The 25,672-nt window shown below is 42.5% G+C and overlaps 1 protein-coding gene across 5 annotated transcripts; it reads right to left on the reverse strand.

Annotated features, from left to right (window-relative positions):
* Nucleotides 1–66: 66 nt before the first annotated feature.
* LOC112214295 lies at nucleotides 67–23,720 on the reverse strand. 5 transcript variants are annotated; one of them, XR_006078911.1, is made up of 5 exons: nucleotides 22,642–22,881; nucleotides 3,589–8,869; nucleotides 3,311–3,406; nucleotides 2,784–2,929; nucleotides 67–2,029 (listed from the first exon to the last, which is right to left on the reverse strand). XR_006078911.1 is itself a non-coding variant. In XM_024372945.2 (4 exons), exons 2-4 carry the CDS (start codon nucleotides 8,771–8,773, stop codon nucleotides 1,812–1,814), a joined length of 5,499 nt encoding a protein of 1,832 aa, XP_024228713.2. In that variant the 5' UTR covers nucleotides 8,774–8,869; nucleotides 23,528–23,720; the 3' UTR covers nucleotides 67–1,811. The 5 variants fall into 5 exon arrangements, 3 of the variants coding, with proteins under 3 accessions (XP_024228713.2, XP_024228712.2, XP_024228715.2); XR_006078912.1 differs by having other exon boundaries at nucleotides 3,341–3,406; nucleotides 22,642–22,877; XM_024372945.2 differs by lacking the exons at nucleotides 2,784–2,929; nucleotides 22,642–22,881 and adding an exon at nucleotides 23,528–23,720.
* Between the last annotated feature and the right edge of the window lie 1,952 nt (nucleotides 23,721–25,672).

Here is a 25,672-nt window from a genome sequence, read left to right on the forward strand (position 1 = left end):
GTAGCCTATTAAGTAAAAACACTGGGGTTGAGGAAAACAGAAACAAAAGCAAGCTGACATCAAGTATGCAAGTTTAGGACTTTTCAACTCGTGAAAAGATATCTTTTATTATAAACTGGGTGGATTGAGCCCTGAACGTTGATGGGCTGACAGCCGTGTTATATCAGACGGTATATCACGGGTATGACAAAGTTATTTGTACTGCTCTAATTACTTTGGTAACGAGTTTATAATTGCAATAAGGCACCTCGGGGATTTGTGGTATATGACCAATTTTGTGGCTCCTGAATGGCGCAGCAGTGCCTTAGACCGCATCTCAGTGCTAGAGGTGTCACTACCGACACCCTGCTTCGAATCCATGCTGTGCACAATTGGCCCAGGTTTGGTTGGTGTATGCTGTCATTGTAAATAATAATTTGTTCTTAAATGACTTGCCTAGTTAAATAAAGGATTTTTATTTTATATACCACAGCTAAGAGCTGTTCTTAGGCATGACACAACGCGGGCCATATACCACACACCCTCATGCCTTATATATTCTATACATTCTCAACAGGCCTCCACCACCCTTGGTCCTTGTAGGCAGCAGTTTCCGCTTGGCTTTCTTCAATAAATGCACAATAAGTGTTGTGTAGAAACAGAAAACATGACTGAAGATTCTGTTATCTGTTCTGATCCACTCACCTATGTGAGTCTCTCAAGTCTCAACACATAGGAGAAGGGAGAAGCCTTGCACAAGCGAGTGACTGAAATGAAAGGAACATTAACATTGTACTTTGCTTCCCTCTGGTGGCGTAACTGTGTGTGTCTCAAATGTGGTCTTTGGCTGGTGGTGAAGGGTAAATAATACAATTCTCTTCCTTGGATGCTGTGTAGTCTGAGAGGACAGGTTACAACAAAAACATATTCTGTATTTATATATTAGTTCAGTGCAATAACAACACAGTAAACATCAGAGGTAAAATAAAACAGTACAATATCAAAACGGACAAATATTAAAAACAAAAATGGCATTTCGACCAATGTTTAAGACGGAGTATAAAACCAGTGACCTGTAAAGTACACACCATTCCACAATAGCCAAAACATTAGCAGTAGTTGAATTTAACTACAAGCAACATCTACGGCCACAGATAACTGTAAAGCCAGTCCAAGGAACCACATCAAACAAAGTGACAATGGCTTCAAATATCATTTGATGACGGATATCTATGATTCATTTTATCACCAGTGTTAAAAAAAAAAATGTTACAATTGACACATTTCTTTGTGTATGAGACAGCAGAATCTCATAAAACAATAAGCTCAGTCTGGTTTCTCCCCTTTAGCTTTGGTTCTGGCTGCAATAAAACAAATAGTCAATTTAAAAAAAAGACTAAACAAACTTAATACAATGTACAATACCATCACTATGATGATTCAATCACTATGATGATTCAATCACTATGACGCTCTAACAATGTAGGCAAACAATACTATAAGAGTACGAGTAACCGGACACCAATCACCCTTAGGTGTCAAGAGTAACAGTAACACATGGTATATAAAACATACGTCTGACGGTTTCAACCACAGCTAACCGAACCTAATATAGGGAGAGAAATCAGATGTCTATTCGTTTAAAAACAGATAAAAACATGTAGAAAAGTAAACTGCATAATGTAGCCTAAATATGGCTGTCTGTAATGTTAAGTTTTTTTTAAAGAACAGCATATGAATAATGTCAGGTTTGAGGTAAAAGTATTGTCTTTGCCAGTTGCCATCAACTACTGTTCCCGTCTCGTGTATCCTGTCAGAGCCGACTGATATGCTTACAAATCTCCTGACCACCGCTCGTTCCATTCGCCCACAGGAGAGCTATGGTGACTGGCCATTGGCTCAACTCTTCTCCCTTGGCTGGAGGATGAATGGTAACCACGATGGGGGCTTACATTCTGAGAGGAACCTGGATGGTGACCGTGAGGGAGGCTTACATCCTGAGAGGAACCTGGATGGTGACCGTGAGGGAGGCTTGCATTCAGAGAGGTACCTAAGAGACAAGCATAAGAAAGCAGGTGATAAATATTCACATTAGCACTGTAGGAAGTAGCCGTCCCCCAGCAAGTGGCTTTCAAAGTGGAGATGAAGGATCAGTAAGGCAACTTTTCAGTTCAAAAGTCTATTCAATGTACACAGGATCCTGAGAACACTGCCTCAGCATATACTTAAAAACATGGCTAGAACATATTCCCACCCAGTCAACACAAGTCACACTTACATGGGTTTCAGTTACCCGACAAGTTGGTATTGACGTTCTCATCGATGAGGCTGATTTCTAATAAAAGGTTTTGTACACTCTGAACAAGTACATCAACATTTTCCCCAAGCTCATTCTATACTTTATGGGTCGTAACCATTTGATTACAATCACTTTTTGACTGCACCCCTTTTGATTTGAATGAAACTTTCCATACATATTTGCCCGTTGTAGAAGTGGTCAGAAAAGTGGCATTTTTGACCCAAATGCCAAAACATGTAGGAGACAAAAGTGCTCAATGTTGACCGATTTTGCATATCCCATTCAGTGTATGCAAAAACTTTAAACTCTTTATTATTTGTTTTACTTTTAACATCAATTATCAAAAAAAATTGTAAACTCTTGTTTTTTTCTCTCCACTGTATCTTAAACCCTAATTTACATAATCTGAGGTGAATATGTTGTGACCACCATCAGTTGAGACACAGCATACTCTTGCCAATACTTTTTTGTAAGCTTTTAAATGATATCAAACTCAACCGTTTACCTTTCCAGTGATGAAGACATGGATGTACGGTAGGGTATGCAAAATCGTCAACTTTGGGCACCTCTATCTCCTGAATGTTTTGGCATTCTGGTCCAAAAAGTCACTTTCTCACATCTTCTACCATGGGCAAATATGTACGGGAAGTTCTGTTCAAATCAAAAGGGGTGTTGTCAAAATGTGATTGAAATAAAATGGAATTACCCTTATCAATTACATATGGTAATGAATTAAATCCCATTCTGTGAGAGTTTCAAAATACACCCGTCTGTCCACCCTTATCACTTTAACTCTCAATTTTACTTAGGTCATATTGAACCAGGCTCACAGGCCTGTGTACAATTGCATAATACACTTGAGTTCACTACCCAGCTCCTATAAATTATATAATACCCTTTCATCTAGATGATTCCCAATCAGAACACAACATGAAACGGTCTACGTCTGACACTTTTCTAAAAGTAAAAATACATATTCAACTCTGTTTGAAATACTGGGAAATCATTGGTGCAATTGCAAAAGTAGCCTACCATGTGAGGCTGGCATAGCCTGCGACGTACCTTCAGTTTCATTGGGCCTCTTCCTCTGCTTCTCTGACCACTTGTAACCAACTCCAGTTTTTCTCGCTGTAACCAGAAGAACTTGTCAATAACTGGAAATCCAATCAAATGCATCTAAATATTGACTTGTCGTGTGTTATTCTGTGTGGTTGTTTTGAATTCCAATGCTAGCTATACATATTACACAAAAACTTTGAGGGAATTCATGCCATTTTCTTTTGCCAGTGGCTTGTGATTAGTGTCCTTACCCGAGTGTCTGGAGTCTTTTGGAGGTTCATGATGGAGAGACTTTGTCAAATGCTTTGCCTGAACAATGCTCTTCTTCATCAAAATGGGAGCAGGCTCCTGCATTTCCCGCTTCCTTTTGAAGCTCTTTTCACATGCAGCGCTTGGTCCAGGCTTCAGCTCCCCTAGATCTTGCCGCTTCTCTTCCCTAAGAGGGGACTGTTCCTTCAGATTCTGGCAGTTCACAGAAGCATCTTCCTCTTCATCGTCAGAAGGCTGTGCATCTTCCGGATCTGTGTAAGACCTGTTGAACATTACGTGATTTTCATATTCACGGGGATTGAAGTAGTGCACGTTCATTGGATTCAAAGGAAAGCTGACATTCCGCTTGGGTTTTGGCGGAGCATCGACACGTTTTAGAATGGGTCGAATGATCCTGGTCTCCGAGCTGCACCTGGGACTGGCCTGTGGACCTTCCACTTCCTCTGGAGAACACCCTGATCGTCTACGAGTCCGGGGGGTTGGAGTCGGGACAAAGCTGCTCTCCCAATCTGAGAACACCTGCTGCCTCGCAGTAACTTTTGCCCCAAAATGTCCATTGCTATGTTGCTGTGATATCCTAGCCGGATTAGAGCAAGCATGACTACCTGGGCTATAACCATTGGGACTGGCAGGCTTGATACAAGGTTTGGGCTTGTGTGCCACTCTTGCAGGTTTGTTCAGCATTTGTGATTCAGGTGAAGCACTGGGAGATGTCTCTTCTCTGTTCTCTCTCTCATTCCCATCCTTTGAAACCTCTGGAGTTCTTAGAAGCTTCAGAATTCTTGGCAGCTTTGGCTTGCGGGGCAGCGAGTCGCACTCACGCTCGCTTTTTGACAACTTTCCTGTCTTATTCCTATTCAACACCTTCGGAATCTTTGACAACATCTGTTGGGATGTCAAGTCGCTCTCTGCCTTACGTTTTAGTTTCTTGCACGAGTCAGGATTCTTAGAGACCATTACCCCTAAACTCAGAGGGTCTCCTCTATCCTCCACCCTCTTCTGCCTTGGTGGGGAACCTTTCCTGACAAGATGTTTGGGTAAGGACAGATTTTTCAATCTGACTTTTAGGGGTTGAATTTTTTGCTTGTGTTTCACACCGTTCCTCTGCCTCTCTTTGACAACAGGAGACACTGACATTGCAGGGGAGTGGTGTCTGCTAGTTTTGTATGGGGTTTTAGTCTTTGGCCTTTTGGCGACTTCCTCAGTATGTGTTGAGGGTGAGCCATTTGTGGAAGGCTTTTTGCGGATGTTTAGGGAGAGTTTGAGAGGAACAGTGGTAGATGAGGATCCCAGCACATGGAGGGTTTTCACCCCAGGGCACGGCGATGACTTCTTACTGCCTCTGTCGCTTTCCACCAACTGGAACTGGAACTCTTTGGAGTTCCTGCTTTCAGTTTTATTTGAATTTCTCCTCTTCTGCGACGTTTTGTCACTAGATTGACTGGCCTCACCCAGTTGTTCCATTGAAAGTCTCCCCTTCTTGCCTCTACTTTGATTATCCTCACTCTCATTCTCAGTTGAATGTCTCCTCTTCGGTGGCTTATTGTCCCTGGATTGACTGCCCTCACGCTCTTTCTCAGTTGATGATCCCCTCTTCTTGTCTTTGCATCGACTTTCATCCCTCTCAGTCAAATGTCTCCTCTTGTGTGACGCATGTGGCTTCTTGTCCCTGCGTTGATTATTCAAAGTTGCCTTCACCCCAGAGCTCTTAGGGGGTTGGGATGGTGACTGTCCTCTCTCTGCTCTCCCATGGCGTTTCTTGGGCTTTTGTCTGTCAGATGATGTTGGATGGAGGGTTTCCTCCTTTTCCATTTTTTCTTTTCCATTTTTCTTTGAGTTGCAGGTTTTGTATTGAGTGACAAAGTCAGCAACTTTGTCATACTTCTCTGCAGGTGAACCACAGTCCTCTACAGGTGAACACCACTTGTCTGCTATGATGATAGCTCTTAACTTAGAAGGGTTTTCAAACTTGGGAATTGGTAATGTACTCCTCCTACAGTCTTGGTCCTTCTCTTGCGGCATTTCCCTATCCTCAGAACCAGGACTGACTTTGCTTTGGGTAGTATGTTCTTGGGCTGACTCACAGGGTGCTTTGGCATCAGTTTCAGGCTCTGTCCTTTTAACATTAGAAGCATGAGCCTCAATCTGAGCATGTTGTTCATTAGGGTTCTCCTCTGTCTCCTGATCTGAATCCTCAATTGTATCTGACCAGAAAAAAAAGTCAGTGATCGGTATGACACCTGTACATTGCTGCATTTCTCCCTCTGTCTTATTGTCACAGGATTGATTGTCATCACCCTCTTCTTCAGTTGATTGTATCATCTGCTTCTTGTCCCTGCATTGATTGTCCCCAGTCGCCTTCCCCCCAGAGTCCTTAGGGACCTCTTCTGTCTCCTGATCTGAATTGTCGCTTGTATCTAACAGGGTAAAGCATTGAGCGATTGTTAAGCAACTTGTACCTTGCTGCAGTCCTTTCTCCCTCTGACAACTGGTGCATAGGCCACTTTCAAACCCATTGTCAGTTTCAATAATACAAGGACAGTAGCAGGACTTATCTAAGCTGCCACTTTCTATATTCTCTTGTTGCTTTGTCTTTGTCTCGTCTTTGTCTTCAGAGCATGGTTCATGGGACCCGAGTTGGAGGTCAGAGCCATTTTCGATCTGGCAAAACAGTCTCATGGCATCCTCAGATGTCAGGACGGTCAAATGCATTGGGGAAAGGGGGTCTGTGTCCGAGTCGGTTGTGAGGTCTGCATTTGTTGGGCAGTTTGAGTCTGTTGTGAGGTCTGCGCCTGGTGCCTCTGTTTCAGCAAGCAGTTTCACAGCATCCTCTGGTGTGAGGACGGTCAAAATCATTGGGGAAAGGGGTTCGGTCTCCAAGTCTGCATCTGTTGGGAGGTCTGTGTCTGTTGAGGAGTCTGCAACCATCATGAGGTCTATGTTTTTTGTGAGGTCTGAGCCTGTTGCTTCAACAGGTTGTCGTGCAGGAAATTCCACAGTCTCCATCTTGCTGTGGAAGGTGTCATCCATTTTGACTCCCCCAACAACTTTGGAACTCTCCTCTGCTTTATCTGGTATGAACCAGAGAGACCAAGCTCTTCCAGATTCTTTGTCAATGTCATTCAGCTTCTCGTTGACATTTAACCAGGATGACCTGTAACCCACTTGGGAAGAGCTGTCAACATGCGCTGGAATGGGAAACTTCTCGACCACTTCCTCCAGTGATATACCACTGACTGCAAAGAGAACCACTGCTTCCTCATCCTCTGCGGCCCAGGCAGACACATCTCGCATGATTTCCTTATCCCTTTTATCTTTTAAAGCTTCTACCAGGTTAGAGGTTTCCCCGCCCCAATACTGCTCCAATATGGCTTCTAGACAACCATCCTTTGCCTCTGTGATTGTTGCTGCATTCTCCCGATAAGTAACCAGTTGCTGCAGCGTACGTAACTTGAACTGAACTTCAGCAATTGTGGACAGAACAAGAGATCTCTCATCTGCGCCGTTGGAGCTAACTTCCACGATTGTCTGGGTACCTCCTTTGCGTACAATATCAGTTGCCTGAGGGATGGTGTGGACAAATGGTGAAGGTGAACTCTTGTCCGTCTGTGTGATGACCTGAAGGACCTCATCATTGTCCTCTCCAGTAGATGCCAGTGAACTTGTTGCAAATGCATCTACAGGCTTATCATACTCCATAAAACTCTCAACTTGAACCGGCTCATTTCGGACAGAGAGAGAACTTGCATCATCTTTAGCTCTTTCCCACAGGCTTTCCACTTGTTGTTCTTTGATGGACCAGGCCCGTAAAATCTTAAATGGCAGCTCATTGCCTGTATTCTCTGTCTCCATTGGCTCTGGGGACTGCTGTGGACCCATTGGAGGGACAATAGCCACAGGGGGCGGTGTGGTGGCGACTGCCGTCAGGGTCATGCACCTGGGGGTGGACTTAATCTCCAGCCGTATAGTGGAGTCCTCAGGACTAAACCTCTCAGGGGGCCTCGCCTGGTTGTCTTTGGTGTTACTATGTAGGTGCCTTTTGCCTGCTTGTAAAATATCCATCTTCTCTGTGCTGAATTGTTGTGCCTGGGAGGGGTCTTGTGTTGAGTTGTTCCCATTTATGGGTCCATTTTTAGATCTTAAAACACTGTGGAGCCAGTCCTGTATTTCATTGAGTGAGATCTTGTGTTTATCAGGAGGTTTTTCCTGAAGTGTCTCACTGAGAGGTTTGGGAGGAGAGGGAGCATATTGCTGGTCAGTGGTGACAGAGGTCTGGGTGTGAGAAACAAGAGCAACATTGCCAGGAAGATTATCTGTTTTTTGTGTTATAGCTTGGGAAGGAACACTAGGTCCTAGTATACCATGGCTGGCTGCTTTGGAATGGGCCCCCGAACGTCCACTAGACTGACCCCTGGAACCACCCCGAGAACGTCCACTAGACCGACCCCTGGAACCACCCCGAGAACGTCCACTAGACCGACCCCTGGAACCACCCCAAGAACATACACTAGAACCACCCCTAGAATTTTCACGGGAACCACCCCTAGAACGTCCCCTTGAGCATTCAGTAAAATATCCCCTTGAATGTACATTGCAATGTCCTCTAGCATGTCCATTGGAATGGGTGGGATCGAACATCTGCCATTTGCTTTCCAAGTAATGGAGATTGTTATTATTCACCAGATAATCCTGGTCGGTGTTATGGTGATGGGAAATATCCTCATGCCCTCTTTCGACGTTGAGTGGGGGTAAAAAGTCATTGCTGGGGAAGTGGGGTTCATGGTTAGCCCACGTTTCTGTTCTCTCTCCACTGCAGTGTAAGGTTACATTAGGAGGTGCCTGTTCTCTCAAGGGTCCATAGAGATTGGGCCTATCCCTTATGTTCTGACTTCTGTGATGGTCCTGATGATACAGAGGAGGCGGCTGGGTCTCTTGTGTCCGATGTCCACGGAAGTCCATCTGAGAGTTTTGTTGATGGGAGTTGTAGTGGGCCCGCACGGCAGCTTCATCCTCACGGTTCAGCCACTGGTGTTCCCTTGCCTGTTGGGTGAGGTACTGTCTTTCTCCAGCTGGGGGATCACCTTCCCAGTGAGTCATACTATGGCAGCTGTATCCGTCACCGTCGCTCCATTCTCTTGATCTGGCATTTTCACAAGTGTTATACATGTTGTGTCAGCTCTATCTGTCCCAGCACATTGAGCTGAGTAGCATTTCAAGCATTATGGGGCACCATCCTCAAAAGTTGAATTGAAGAGTTTAATTCTAGAGAGAAAAAAGAGAGAGAAACAGTTGTGAAAACTCTGCAATGGTTATCCAACCAACATGTTGATTTTTCTAACATACACTGCATCTCTGAAACATGTCTAGGACATGTGACTGCCAGTTCAGACATTATGGGTTGAAATTTAGAGAGCTGCGCACAATTCACAACCAACTGACACCATCAACATTGTACACACTCATATAGGAGGAGCCTGTGCCCCACAAATAGCAGCCTGGGCAGGAGGAGAGTTCCACCTCAGGTCAAGTTGACCCTCCACATCTATTTGGTGTATAATATGGCATTGTTGATATCCAATGCCCTTTCTCAGGATTAAACCAAGTTTACTTGTCTCAGGCAAGTTAAAGTTGGTTTAATCAATATTATGACAATTGACCACACAACAACTGTCTCCAACCTTGAGGTGATGCAGAGATGCAACCTTGAAGTGAACAGTTAACATAACAACAAGAGGCTTCATTCCTAGCTATGTAGACAACTTCCCTCGAGTCACACCAGGTTTTAAGCTACTGGCCCATTGTTTTTTTATTTGACCTTTATTTAACTAGGCAAGTCAGTTAAGGGCAAATTCTTATTTACAATGAGAGTCTACCCCGGCCAAATCCAGATGACACTGGGCCAATTGTGCACCGCCTTATGCTACTCCCAATCACGGCCGGCTGTGATGCAGCCCGGACTCGAACCAGGTACTGCAGTGATGCCTCTTGCACTGAGATGCAGTGTCTTTAGACCACTTCGCCACCCGGGAGCCCAATCTCAGGTTGGACCAGAGTGGAATACTACAGTTACGATTAATTAAGCCAGCTAACTTCAATAAGCAACCAGATACAAGTATTGATTTTCTGGTTCATAAAAAAAAAGAAGCTAAACTTAGATATGGGTTTTCGTTTGTCGACCATGCCCATTTCAAGCGTAGCTTTCTAAAAAATAAAGTTAAATAATATTTAGGCAAGTTAGCTGTCTAACTCCTTTTTTCCTGCTTTGTAGTATAACCATCTGGGCTGCACAGGAAAAAAATAATACATTCTAATCAAAGTTTATTGGTCACGTACACAGTTTAGATTGTTATAGCGGGTGCAGCGAAATGCTTGTTACTAGCTCCTAAGAATGCAGTAAAATGTCAAACAAGTATTTAAAAAACGACAACATAAAATCATGTTGTAATGAATCCAATTAACAACCCAAACAGGACTGTAACAGCAGTCTATGTAATGTAATCTATATGTATATATACTCTGGATGAATTTACACAAGATATAATAAGAATTCAATATTAGAGCGAGCTATGGCAAGAATACATTTTATTTGCCTTTTAGCAGATGCTCTTATCCAGAGAGACTTAGGGTTAACAGAAATTAGGGTTAACTGGTTAACCAGCGACCTTTCAGTTACTGGCCCAACACTCTTGACTACCTGCTACCCCAGCATATAAATAAGTGTGTATTGTTTGATTCTAGCTTAAAATATACTTCTTGATGTTACCATATCTTATTGATTACTTTGGATGTATAAGGAAGGTTGGGGTCAATGAAGGGGGTAATAGGAACATGGTGTATGGAACGTTAATGAGTGAGACGAGTGCAGATAACATTTGTTACAGACTGTAAACTATTGTTGAATATCAACGCTCCTAAGGAGAACGGCAAAGGAAAACAATCTGGTTTTAGTCACTGATAAAGATAGGACAGGGAGGAGCGAGGAATTCGGCCCGAGGTCAAATAAACAGATGAAGTGAGACGAAACAGTCTTTTCCCACACACATATCCTTCCACGCCCACAAAGGTTCTAGCATCAGGCAGGGCCATGATGACACCAGAGAGAAGAACCCATTAAGTTCCTGACTAGCAACAGAGATGTATTGGCTGTAATTGGCTGTAAGTGTAATCATACCTGGTCTTTTGCAGCTGTTTGACCCAGTGGGTGATTAAACTTGCTTTGAGCTTTTTCTAGTCTGTTTCTTCAGAACCTAACAGTATAAACAGTGTAACTGAAATGTGATGTAAAGTGGTAGAGATGTTAGAATGAGCCATAACGAGAATTGATAGGTGAGAATGGCCTGTTAATTGAATGATTAGAATATTCCCCCCTGAAACATATAATTGTATGGAATTGATTAGAATGTATAAAATCATAATCAATACATGTGTCGTCCTAGTCAGAATTGGGGTAAAACAATATGTCTTTATGGTATTTTAAACACAGACTGTCTGAGCTTGGTGCGGAACTGACTAGAGATTTGGGAGAGAACGGGGAGTACGTCTCAAGGACAAGGTCACTATCTCTGTCGGCTGGGTAGTGAGACAGACAGTGTGTGCGTAGCAGAACATGTGGGTGCGTATGTTGGTGTGAATGTGTGTGTGTGTGTGTATGTGTGGGCGTGAGAAGTCAGTATAAAATTAATTATTTTGTATTCTTGACTTTGGAACGTTCTGTGAATAAACCTTTTTGACTATTTAGCTGGGCCTCCGTCTGTTTCATTCGACCAGGATCTTACACATTCTGGTCTGCAGACTGAGAGTAATATAATTAAATTGGGTTATGTACCTGGAGAACATAATTATCTTATCAAGAATACCAGTATTTAAATACACAAGGTGAAACGGGAAGTGTCCAGTGGTTTAATGTATCTATAAAATGGGACAACAGCATTGGTTGTGTGTGTGTTAGTGTGTGTTTGATAGCGTGTGTGTTTTGTGTGAGTGAGCATCACTTGGTAGACTGTTAGTGATGGCTGCTCAATAGTCTGATAGCCTGGTGATAGGCCTGAAAAAAAGGACATGATGGCTTTTCTCTATCCATCTACACAAGATGGCACCCGTGTCTCGCTGGACCATGCCTCCAGTGAACCTGCTCCGACTTAGAGCCAAGGTTAGGCCACTGGTACTTTCCAGCCAGCATTTACATAACAATGGCTAAATGAGAACATGGGTGTACACCTTCGAAGGTGAACACCTTCTCACAAAGCAACTGTCTTAATTATTTAGAGGTTGTTGATTCTTGTTGAAGTACTCACTCTCAGCCCTAACTATGGAAACACAATTTCCCTAGTATAACATCAGGATGTATACACTAGTGTAACACTGGTGTTACAGTAAAGAAAAACATTTAGAGGACAATAACATTAGTAGTCATTAGCAGGAAACACTGATTGGAACCGTGAGAGGGACTGACTGATGAGGGATGAGGTAATGCAGTGGTGTGGAGTCACAGGGGGTTAGGATGTAGAGGAGAAACTGGGTTTCCTGTCTAAGGTAGGTATAAAGGCCATCAGCTCTGGAGAAGAGAACCTTGAGACTGACAGGCCAACCATTCTGCATATTCCATCATATTGTTCCACCATGCCATGCAGCCAGTAGGATGCATTTTTTTAAAACATAAATGACAAGATGGAACCGAAGAACATGGCTGATGTTTTACATTCTCCCAACCAATTGTACAATTTTGTAATTTTTTGGGGCGTTTTGTGGAACTTATTTTTAAAAACTTATTGTGTACATAATGTTGCTGCTACCGTCTAATATGACCGAAAATAACCATGTACTGGAAGAAACGTTTTCCTTTAACGAGTCCGACGAGAAGGATATCCTGCTTTAACTGGAACAGGCCCGGATCCACGCCTTTTGCGTGAAGAAAAGACGCTGGAAAAGGGAACGCAGCTCGGGGACCCTTCTAAGAAGCCGGAGGCGAGCGAGTAAACTCCCAATGCCTTACATTCTCCTTGCTAAAGTGCAATCGTTAGAAAATAACATTGATGACCTATTATTAAGACTATCCTACCAACGGGACATTACAAACTGTAACATCCTATGTTTCATCAAGACGTGGCTGAACGAAGAAACTGACAATATAGAGCTGGCGGGATTTTCCATGCACCGGCAGAACAGAGACGTGACCTCTGGTAAGATGAGGGGTGGGGGTGTGAGTGTTTTTGTCAATAACAGCTGGTGCGCAATATCTAATATTAAAGAAGTCTTGAGGTATTGCTCGCCTGAGGTAGAGTACCTTATGATAAGTTGTCGACACACTATTCTCATCTATATTATTCGTAGCAGTCTATTTACCACAACAAAGCGAAGCTGGCACCGCTCTCAACAAACTCTATAAAAAGGCCATATGCAAAGAAGAAAATGCTCACACAGAAGCGGCGCTCCTAGTGGCCGGGGACTTAATGCAGGGAAACTTAAATCAGTTTTACCAAATTTTTACCAGCATGTCACATGTACAACCAGGGGAAAAAAAATCCTAGACTACCTTTACTCCACACACAGAGACGCATACAAAGCTCTCCCCCGCACTCCATTTGGAAAATCTGACCACCATTATATCCTCCTGATTCCTGCTTACAAGCCAAAATTAAAGCAGGAAGTACTAGTGACTCGCTCAATACTGAAGTGGTCAGATGCGGATGCTACACTACAGGACTGTTTTGCTAGCACAGACTGGAATATGTCCCGGGATTCAGCCAATGGCATTGAGGAATACACCACATCAGTCATTGGCTTCATCAATAAGTGCATAGATGACGTCGTCCCCACACTGACTGTACGTACATATCCCAACCAGAAGCCATGGATTACAGTAACATCCGCATCGAGCTAAAGGCTAGAGGAGCGGGAGAATAATCAAGACACTTATAAAAATAAAAAAAATCACAATATGTCCTCAGACGAACCATCAAACAAGCAAAGCGTCAATACAGGATTAAGATTGAATCCTAATATACCGGCTCTGACGCTCGCCGGATGTGGCAGGGCTTGAAAAACTATTACGGACTACAAAAGGAAACCCAGACGCGAGCTGCCCAGTGACATGAGCCTACCAGACGAGCCAAATGCCTTTTATGCTCGCTTCGAGGCAAGCAACACTGAAGCATGCATGAGAGCACCAGCTGTTCTGGATGACTGTGTGATAACGCTCTCCGTATCCAATGTGAAAAAAACTTTTAAACAGGTCAACATTCACAAAGCCGCGGGGCCAGACAGATTATCAGGACGTGTACTCAAAGCATGGGCGGACCAACTGTCAAGTGTCTTCACTGACATTTTCAACCTCTCCCTGACCATGTCTGTAATACCAGCATATTTCAAGCAGACCACCATAGTCCCTGTGCCCAAGCAAGCAAAGGTAACCTGCCTCAATGATTATAGCTCCGTGGCACTCACGTCAGTAGCCATGAAGTGCTTTGAAAGGCTGGTCATGGCTCACATCAACAGCATCCTCCTGGACATCCTAGACCCACTTCAATTTGCATACCACCCCAACAAATCCACAGATGATGCAATCCACACCACCCTTTCTCACCTGGACAAAAGGAACAACTATGTGAGAATGCTGTTCATCGATGGTAAGAGTAGGTAACAATATGTCTGCCACGCTGATCCTTAACACTGGGGCCCCTCAGGGGTGTGTACTTAACCCCTCCTGTAGTCCCTGTTCACCCACAACTGCGTGACCAAACAACTCCAACACCATCATTAAGTTTGCTAATGACACAACAGTGTTAGGCCTGATCACCGACAACAATGAGACGGACTATAGGGAGGAGGTCAGAGAATTGGCAGTGTGGTGCCAGGACAACAACCTCTCCCTCAATGTGAGCAAAACAAAGGAGCTGATGTGGGAGTAAATGAGACACACAGGTGCCTAGGGGAATTGGATACACATAAGTAAGAGGAGACACATAGTCTATTGATCCACATACAAAAGAAACACTACACCTAGGAGAACTGGATACACTAAAGTAAGAGGAGACACATAGTTGGCTGACATTAGATAAGAGTATACATATAAAAGAACCATAAGCTAAATACAGGGCCAAAGAATAGGCCGTTAGAATAAAGGGAACGTATATTATTTTTAGGACAAAGCAAGGGTCCTGCCACCATTATAATCTAACTGAAAGCAGATATGGGCGTTATTGGGCGTGGACAAGCAAGAAGCCTGAACTAAAAAGATAATGGTGGCAGATGGATAGGGGAAATATGTTCATTTGCATATGGGTTGTACCCATATGCTGTATGTGTATAAATACGGGAGCCGGAGCTCTGGGAAGGTGTGTGTTCCGCGGACCACTCCGGCTTGCGATACCTTGTAATAAAAAAGCCTATTTGATTTCACAAGTTCTTGCAAGTGTCATATTTGAACCGATTTTCCACGACATCATGGATCATGGACTACAGAAACAGGTGGGCCGAACAGGCCCCGAACAGGGGCTGTAGAGGAGCGGATCGAGAGTTTCAAGTTCCTTGGTGTCCACATCACCAACAAGCTATCATGGTCCAAACTAGAGGTCGAACGATTAATCGGAATGGCCGATTAATTAGGGCCGATTTAAAGTTATAAAAACAATCGGAAATCTGTATTTTTGGACACCGATTTGGCCATTTCTTTTTACGCCTTTATTTAATCTTTATTTAACTAGGCAAGTCAGTTAAAGAACACATTCTTATTTTCAATGATGGCCTAGGAACAGTGTGTTAACTGCCTTGTTCAGGGGCAGAACGACAGATTTTTACCTTGTCAGCTCGGGGATTCAATCTTGCAACCATACAGTTAATGTGGTTGCAAGCGGTACATATAGGGACAAACATAATACTGTAGAGCAAAGGTGTACATTAGACCACAAGAGAAGAGGACACACTTAGAGTGTATTTGCCATTCTGGTAAAAACAGGGTAAAAAAAGGAAACCAAGAAATAACAGACGTAATGGCCAAAGCCATAAAATGCATAAATGTTTAGGGTAAAATGCATTGTCTATTGTAGAGGACAGGAAACCAAAGCAAGGCCATGAGTGCATAGGACAGCTGGACATACCGAGGTCAGAGGGACACACAAAGGAGGGGGTCAGCCAAATGACCAACTGATGGACTATAGACATAGTACATATATTATTTTTAGGACATGAAGATGCTGAAGGAATGTTAGAAGAGACACATAGTCTAAGAGTCCTAATAAGGACAGACATACCAAAGAACACACCAAGATAAACATAAGGGTAAGATGGGCATGTATTATTTTTGGGACATGAAGAGGTCCTGCCACCATTATAACTTAACTAAAAGCAGATATGGGCGTTATTGGGCGTGAACAAGCAGGAAGCACAGATTGAAAGATAATGGTGGCAGATGGACTGAGGGAAGTAACTTCATTTGCATGTGGGATGGACTCATATGTTGTACGTGTATAAATACAGAGCCAGTGCTCTGGAAAGGTGTGTGTTCCGTGGACCATCTAGGCTTCTGATATGTTTGTATTAAAAGCCTATATTGAATTCACAAGTTCTTGTAAGTGTTATATTTTGAAATGATTCTCCACGACATTAACTAGACCAACGCTCTAACCACCTGATTACATTGCACCCTACGAGGAGACTGCCTGTTACGCGAATGCAATAAGAAGCCAAGGTAAGTTGCTAGCTAGCATTAAGCTTGTCTTATAAAAAACAATCAATCATAATCACTAGTCAACTACACATGGTTGATGATATTACTAGTTTATCTAGCGTGTCCTGCGTTGCATATAATTGATACGATGCATATTCGCGAAAAAAGACTGTCCTTGCTCCAATGTGTACCTAACCATAAACATCAATGCCTTTCTTACACAGAAGTATATATTTTTAAACCTGAATATTTGGCTAAAATAAATCCAGGTTAGCAGGCAATATTAACCAGGTGAAATTGTGTCACTTCTCCTGCGTTCATTGCACGCAGAGTCAGGGTATATGCAACAGTTTGGGCCGCCTAACCAGCCAGAATTTATTATGACATAACAAGGTTGTGCAATGTAACAGGAATATTTAGACTTATGGATGCCACCCGTTAGATAAAATACAGAACGGTTCCGTATTTCACTGAAAGAATAAACGTCTTGTTTTTGAGATGATAGTTTCCGGATTCGACCATATTAATGACCTAAGGCTCGTATTTCTGTGTGTTATTATGTTATAACCAAGTCTATGATTTGATAGAGCAGTCTGACTGAGCGATGGTAGGCAGCAGCAGGCTCGTAAGCATTCATTCAAACAGCACTTTTGTGCGTTTTGCCAGCAGCCCTTTACTGTGCTTCAAGTATTGCTCTGTTTATGACTTTAAGCCCATCAACTCCCGAGATTAGGCTGGTGTAACTGATGTGAATGGCTAGCTAGTTAGCGGGGTGCGCGCTAATAGCGTTTCAAACGTCACTCGCTCTTAGCCTTGGAGTGGTTGTTCCCCTTGCTCTGCATGGGTAACGCTGCTTCGAGGGTGACAGTTGTTGATGTGATCCTGGTTCAAGCCCAGGTAGGGGCGAGGAGAGGGACGGAAGCTATACTGTTACACTGGCAATACTAAAGTGCCTAATAAACATCCAATAGTCAAAGGTATATGAAATACAAATGGTATACGGAGAAAATGTCCTATAATTCCTATAATAACTACAACCTAAAACTTCTTACCTGGGAATATTGAAGACTCATGTTAAAAGGAACTACCAGCTTTCGTATGTTCTCATGTTCTGAGCAAGGAACTTAAACGTTAGCTTTTTTACATGGCACATATAGCATTTTTTCTTTCTTCTCCAACACTTTGTTTTTGCATTATTTAAACCAAATTGAACATGTTTCATTATTTATTTGAGGCTAAATTGATTTTATATTAAGTTACTGTTCATTCAGTATTGTTGTAATTGTCATTATTACAACAAAAAAATGTAAATCGGCATCGGCTTTTTTTGGTCCTCCAATACATCGGTATCAGTATCGGCGTTGAAAAATCATAAATCGGTCGACCTCTAGTCCAAACATACCAAAACAGTCGTGAAGAGGGCACGACAAAACCTTTCCCCCCCTGAGGAGACTGAAAGGATTTGGCATGGGCCGCCAGATTCTTAAAACTGCTCGGCATCTGACCATAAGGCGCTACAGAAGGTTGTGCGAACGGCACTGTACATCAGTACATCACTGGGGCCAAGCTTCTTGCCATCCAGGACCTATATAATAGCCGGTGACAGAGGAAAGCCCATACAATTGTCAGAGAATCCAGTCACCCAAGTTATAGACTGTTTTATCTGCTTCCGCACGGCAAGCATTACCAGAGCGCCAAGTCTAGGACCAAAAGGCTCCTCAACAGCTTCTACCCCCAAGCCATTAGACTGCTGAACAATTCATAAAAAATTTCACCGGAAAATGTACATTGACCGCCCTCTTGTATACTGCTGTTACTTGCTGTTTGTTTGTTACCTATGCATAGTCACTTTTCCCCCACCTACATGTACAGATTACCTCAACTAGCCTGTATCGCTGCACACTGACTAGGTACTGGTGCCCCCCCCTGTAAATATAGCCTCGTTATTCTTATTGTGTTTTATTTGGCATCATATTATGCTAAATGCATCATACAGCTGTATTTGGAAAGTTGTGTTGGGGCTCCCGAGTGTCACAGCGGTCTAAGTTACTGCATGTCAGTGCAAGAGGCATCACTGTAGTCCCTGGTTCAAATCCAGGATGCATCACTTCCGGGTATGATTGGGAGTCCCATAGGGGGGTGCACAATTGGCCCAGCATCCTCCAGGGTAGGCCGTCATTGTAAATAAGAATTTGTTCTTAACTGACTTGCCTACCCCATATATATATATATATATATATATATAATCTGGGGGCCCATATTATATTATATATATATTATATATGGGGTAGGCAAGTCAGTTAAGAACAAATTCTTATATATACAGCATATATATATATATAAAATCTTGACAACTTGATTCCTGACATGCAAAACATTTTGGTACTATATCAATAATGGACTAATGAAACAAATACAATTTCCTTTAAGTGTATGAAGAAGACCACTATTATAATACTCAACAAAATGTGCTTAACATCCTTACTGGTGAAGTAATTAATAATAGTTGTAAATGTAGCGTGTTGGGTCCTGAGAATATGAAATATACTTATTCATGTCACTGAAGGAGAGAGGGAAATGGATCAGGGAATTAGATCACATGTGGCAAGCATTGATAAGTGGAGAGAGCCATGGATTAGTGATGAAGGGGGGGTCAAGATCCGGTCAGGTCATGTTAAGGGAGAAATAGAATATAAAGTGTATGGCCCGTATCACCTCGTTACCTGCCAAGCAGTAGAGATAATGTTTGTTCAGATGGGTAGGAGAAGACTCAGCCTAGGAGAAATGGTTAAATATCAGTGCTTGTGTGAAAATGCTTTTGTCTAAAGCAGCTGTATTGACTCTCTGGGAAGAATTAAACTTGGTTAAGATTTCATAGTGTCCGTCGAGTTATTTACTCTGAGAATTAGAACCTAACAAGGGGCAATGACATTAACATTAAAAACACCACCAACATTTGAGGCATTATTATCCATATTCAGCAGTTGCTACATCAAATTTTGTATACAAAGAATGTATGATATATTGATTCTTGAATATAGATATAATATATAATATAGATACAATAATAGAATATAGATTCAATATATCAGATTGTATCTATATTCAAGAAACAATCTCCTCATGAGCTTAGTTCAGCTGTCGTACCCCATCAGAACCCAAAATACACGCTTGTTTTACGCGCCAAAGTCTATAAATAAACACTAAATACAGTGTCAACTCATCATTCAGGGTCGGTGGGGCAGACTTCAAGGCACACTTAACCAGCATGGCTACCACAGCATTCTGCAGCGATACACCATCCCACCTGGTTTGCTCTTAGTGGGACTGACTATCATTTGTTTGTCAACAGGACAATGACCCATCACAACTCCAGGCTGTGTAAGGGCAATTTGACCAAGGAGAGTGATGGAGTGCTGCATCAGATGAACTGGCCTCCACAATCACCCAACCTCAACCCAATTGAGATGGTTTGGGATGAGTTGGACTGCAGAGTGAAGGAAAAGCAGCCAACAAGTACTCAGCATATGTGGGAAATCCTTTAAAACGATTAGAAAAGCATTCCATGTGAAGCTGGTTGAGAGAATGCCAAGAGTACGCATCAAGGCAAAGGGTGGCTACTTTGAAGATTTATTATTATTTGTTTAACACTTTTTTGGTTATTACATGATTCCATATCTGTTAAACAGTTTGAATTCTTCACTATTATTCTAAAATGTAGAAAATAGTAAAAAGAAAAGAAAAACCCTGGAATGAGTAGGTGTGTCCAAACTTGACTAGTACTGAATACAGTTGAAGTCAGAAGTTTACATACACTTAGGTTGGAGTAATTAAAACTCGTTTTTCAACCACTCCACAAATGTAATGTTAACAAACTATAGTTTTAGCAAGTCAGTTAGGACATTTACATTGTGCATGACACAAGTCATTTTTCCAACAATTGTTTACAGACAGATTATTTCACTGTATCACAATTCCAGTGGGTCAGAAGTTTACATACACAAAGTATGCTTTGGGTCATTGTCCATTTGGAAGACCCATTTGCGACTAAGCTTTAAATTCATGACTGATGTCTTGAGATGTTGCTTCAATATATCCACATCATTTTGCTTCCTTCCTTGCTTCCTTAAACTGAACTACACTCTCTTCTTCCATTGTCTTAAATATATTTAATGGTCTCGTTGCAAAAGCTAAATTGTTGGTAGGGGACTTTGAAGCACATGTGTGCCAATCTTGGAGTAAACTGACGATAGCAAAGATTATAGCAAACACCACAGAAACTGAATTTGTGCTCGCTAGCTCTGCAAATTCAGCTAATGTTGGAAGCCAATACAAAACAAACTATATTAAAATGACAAAAGGTTGCAGCATATGTTGTGTAAATGGTGATCTCATACAGCTGGCAACCCTTGTCACTGCAATCTGTTTCACATTTGCTAGCTGACTAGCTAGCTACCTTTTAGATTGAAGCGCTAATATCTCAAAGACTAGTTGATAAAATGTTCATAAGAAATAAGTGAAATGCTAATGGCAATGTTTCACAATGATTTCATTAGGCAGAGCAGGCAACAGATGGCACACAGAGAGCAAAGCTGGGAACAGATGGCACACAGAGCGCAAAGCTGGGAACAGATGGCACACAGAGAGCAAAGCTGGGAACAGATGGCACACAGAGAGCAAAGCTGGGAACAGATGGCACACAGAGAGCAAAGCTGGGAACAGATGGGCAGGGAGAGACTGGCAGAGACGGGGAGTCTCAGGTAAGTTTGTTGAGTCTTTGTTTGGCAACATTATGAAAGGTTCTCTTTTTTAGACTTGTAAAATAGGGAGATAATTGGAAAATGCCATGGATACCCCCACTCTCAACTTAAACAAATCTTAGTTCAGTCACCAGTTTAAGGCAATGGTGTTGCTGTTGTGATGAATTGTGTAGTTTTGGGTACTGGTAGTTAGGAGTACGGCAAACACCTTATTTATTTTCTAGGAGACAGACTGTGAGGCAGTGAGGGTGATGAAAGGGAAAGAGCCAGGGAGAGAGACTTCAGAGGACAGTGTCGCAGCCACGGCAGGACCAGGTGTCAACCTTGTTGCCAGCAGCACCAGTATAGGGGACAGTGGCACAGCATTGTCTGGTTACCTCAGTGATGGCACAAAACCATATCAGCCACATCCACAATTTAGGAGACTGCAAACTCTGGCCAACAGAGTGTTGACGTTTCAAGAGAGATGGTTTCGCGATTTCCCCTGGCTACCTTATCCATCAATAAAAGGGTGTTGTGTTTTCACTGTAGCCAAGGGTTTTCATGCCAGCCATCTTTTGGCCAAAGAGCAGATGCTGCCTTCATTAGTGCAGGATTTAGGAACTGGAGAAAAGCCATTGTAAAATTCACAGCACATCAAAACAGCAAAACCCACCGCCACTGTGGAACTGTAACAGCACACCAGCTAAATCTAATCAGTGCCCAGTTATCCAGCGCGTGGGGTAAACAGCAGAAATGACAAAAGCTACCTTGCACTGTATGAGAAAGAAACAACGTTGATTAAATCAATTGAGACACACTCGATATGTTTTGCTGGCAAAGCAGTGGATCACTATAGGGCAGCATTTTTTAAGTGTTGGATGGTGTGGAGGTTCAGTTTGGCGACTGTTTTGACCAGGACAGTCTAAACGTCCTGCAAAAGTTGGAAAGAGCGCTTCTCACGGGGGAGTTGGATGAGTCTCTAGATCAGTACCCTGAGCTAAACATAGATTCTCTTTCAGTGCAGTTGCCTCTCTTTCGCAACAAATACCCCTGTAGCAGCAATGGAGAGGCAGCAGAGGTCCTCAGGAGGCTTTCAGTGGAGGTACGGGGGTTGGTTGACCAAGTTGAGGTGCTGATCAGAATTTTGTTTGTGGTGCCAGTGCCTTCATGTGAGGCTGAGAGGAGTTTCAGTGCACTCCACAGGTTAAAGACTTGGCTAGGGGCCAGCAGGGGCCAAGAGAGACTGAACGGTGTAGTTGTCTGTAATGTACATAAAGGCAGGATCGTCCCGAGGGAAAATATCTGCCACTTTGGGTGACATACTTGTCCATAGCTGCTGTTTGAAGAGTTGAGACACTGACTAAACAATAAATAAGTATTTTTGAAGGATAATTTGTTTGATTTGTTTGGGTTATTTATTGAAGTAGTTATTTCACTTTTAGAATTGTACTGATTTTGAGCATTCCTCCATATTACTTGGATAACTCCTGGAGAATGAATAACTTTGCGTAACGTTAAATCCGATGCTTTTGTTTCACAAATATAAACTACTGATCAACATAGACAGCATTGTTGTTCAATGTCAACCATTGGATTTTCCTAAGAGAATATAGACACAGGATACTTACAGAAAGCCTGCGCCGCTCCTCTCCTCACACATACCGGAGATCAACGGTAAACATGCATATTCCCAACCGAGATTTAGCAATCAACAACTACACTCTTCGCCTGTGGGGTTTATCAGCGGTTGGCATCCAACGTTATGGCGCATTACTGCCCAAAACACTCCTTTCTTCTGTTAGAACTGCTTCAAATGTGTATCTGGTGAACGAGCGTGGCTGATGAGAGCAGATTCAAGTTCCACGCCCCCAGAGTTTTCTCCGCTCATTCAACTGATTAACAATATTTTCTAACCCTTATTTTATTGAAGCAAATAACAAAAAACTAAAACCAATATTACAAGACAAATTATTAATGAACATAAATACGTTATAATTTCTCTGCGGTTTTAGGTTTTGTTCTTGCTATAATTTATACTTTTTTTCTTCCTGTTATAATTTGACCGCTGAGCAAGCGCAAACAAATAGCCAATTGTTTCGTTGTGTTATGTATTACTGCACCAATGCTTAGTAATATGGAAGGAATGATTATCTATAGATCGAAAACGTGACCTTTTCTTGACTCTACAGATATTTAGAAAGCATATTCAATAGTGAAATTCCATCCATTGACAACAACATGTTGACTCCGCAGGACATTGTCGAAAGGGAAACTAATACACATATTTGTCTCTAGATACGCGACTGTGGTCCTACACTATCTACATATACATCGAATTCTGGAGTTGATCAATGTAAGATATGCTCACAGAAGGAAAATAAATAAGCGTAATGACAATTGTGTTCGACAACTGTACTGTGTGTTAGCTATTATCCAAGTTGAACTAGAACCAGTCAAATCAGGATTTGAGGAAGGGGAGTATGAAACGTGACAATATATAATAGATAAGCTTACCAAGAAAACTGCAGAAAAGAGAATACTAATCCAAACCAGATGTTTCTTGCCGATATAAGCTAAAATAGAGGTGTCCAGAAAAGGTTTCCCCTGCGCAGGTCATTACTGAATAAACCCTGGGTGACTGCTTAACAGTTTTTTCGACTACAAGAACTCTTTTTTTTCTACAACACTGCAACCCATCAGTCTGAACGGCTTATGAACGACAGTTGTGGCTGCTTTGCGTGATGTATTGTTGTCTCTACCTTATTGCCCTTTGTGCTGTTGTCTGTGCCCAATAATGTTTGTACCATGTTTTGTGCTGCTACCATGTTGTTTTGCTACCATTTTATCATGATGTGTTGCTACCATCCTGTGTTGTCATGTGTTTCTTCCTTGCTATGTTGTTGTCTTAGGTCTCTCTTTATGTAGGGTCGTGCTGTCTATCTTGTTGTGATGTGTGTTTTGTCCTATATTTATAAGTTATTTATTTTAAATAAAAATCATCCCAGCCCCAGTCCCCGCAGGAGGTCTTTTGCATTTTGGATGCCATCATTGTAATTAAGCATTTGTTCTTAACTAACTTGAACGAGTTAAATAAAATAAAAAATGTCTCTTCATACAAATGAATAGCAACACACCACACTGCCAGTTCATTCAACATTTCCATGAGGTTTAATACCAATCAGAAAATGTACAAAAGAAACCAGTGTTCCTTGGAAGTTGGAGAAGGATCGAGACAGAGAGAAGCCACAGAGCAGGACAGTGCAAGGCGCTTACTTCACTCTCTCTCCATGTTACAGGAAACAAATATGTAGGAGTGAAGGGCTTAAGTGTGTGTGTGAGACAGAGACTGCCTGATCAGCGGTCCTCTCCAGCAGGAAGTGCAGTGGTCAACCTCCTCCATTGTTTCGTGAAGGATCGTCGAAAACGCCTTTTAGATCACCTTCTCAACCTCTATCTTGTTCTATGGGTAATTATCCAATACATGTATTGTGAAATCTTAGAGTAGTAAACAGAACCATTATTGGGTTCAAAGGAAGGCCCTACATAATATTATAATGACCCTCACACAATACACCTGCATTATGTGTGCATTACAGCTGGACAACTTTCTCATGGCTTCTGGAGGGAAATGCTGTAGGAATGCTCAACCGGTGTCGATCATTCAGCCGACAGAAACTTTCAACCGGTTCTCCCCATGTGGGAGCTAATGTCATATAAATAGGTGCAGCTGCTAGGCTGAAGTAGCAAGGACATAAGTACATTGGCCAGAGGACAAGAAGGTGACACCCAGTACATTTGCTATTTCTGAGTAGGGTAACATTCCCAAGATTCCATTAAGCTAAACGGACATGAGTGCATTAGCCAAGGCCATAAGTACATTTATGACAGCTGGACGAGACGGCCTACAGGGAGGAGGTGATGGCCCTTGGAGTGTGGTGTCAGGAAAATAACCTCACGCTCAATGTCAACAAAACAAAGGAGATGATCGTGGACTTCAGGAAACAGCAGAGGGAGCAGCCCCCTATCCACATCGACGGGACAGTAGTGGAGGAGGTGGAAAGTTTTAAGTTCCTCGGCATACACATCACAGACAAACTGAAATGGTCCACCCACACAGACAGCACGGTGAAGAAGGTGCAGCAGCGCCTCTTCAACCTCAGGAGGCTGAAGAAATTTGGCTTGTCACCAAAAACATTCACAAACTTTTACAGATGCACAAGGTCTGCACAATACATCACCGGGGGCAAACTACTGTGGGAGAAAGATGTACATATAGGGAGGAACATAATACTGTAACACAAGAGAAAGATACACTTAGAGTGCATTTGCCATTCTGGTAAAATGCATTGTCTATTGTATAGGACAGGAGGCCAGAGTAAGGCCATGAGAGTATAGGACAACTGGACACACAAGATAGAGGAGACACAGTCTGCTGATCCTAGATAACACACATACAAAAGAACGCATTAAGCTAAGTGCAGGGACAAAGCAAGCCTATAGAATAGAGGAATGTATATTATTTTTAGGACAAAGCAAGGGTCTTGCCACCATTATAATCTGACAAAAAGCAGATATGGCCGTTATTGGGCGTGAACAAGCAGGAAGCCTGAACTAAAAAGATAATGGTAGGCAAAAGAATTAGGGGAGGTATGCTTATCT

This window comes from Oncorhynchus tshawytscha, linkage group LG15 (genome assembly GCF_018296145.1).
Source record: "Oncorhynchus tshawytscha isolate Ot180627B linkage group LG15, Otsh_v2.0, whole genome shotgun sequence".
Lineage (NCBI taxonomy): Eukaryota > Metazoa > Chordata > Actinopteri > Salmoniformes > Salmonidae > Oncorhynchus > Oncorhynchus tshawytscha.

Excerpts from the sequence above, each read along its gene's own strand:
- LOC112214295 (XM_024372945.2), bottom strand. The coding sequence starts at position 8,773 with ATGTATAACACTTGTGAAAATGCCAGATCAAGAGAATGGAGCGACGGT. Across the intron at positions 3,407-3,588 it reads AAAAGACTCCAGACACTCGG|CGAGAAAAACTGGAGTTGGT; the intron begins GTAAGGACACTA and ends TTCTGGTTACAG. Across the intron at positions 2,030-3,310 it reads GGCTATGCCAGCCTCACATG|GTACCTCTCTGAATGCAAGC; the intron begins GTAGGCTACTTT and ends CTTGTCTCTTAG.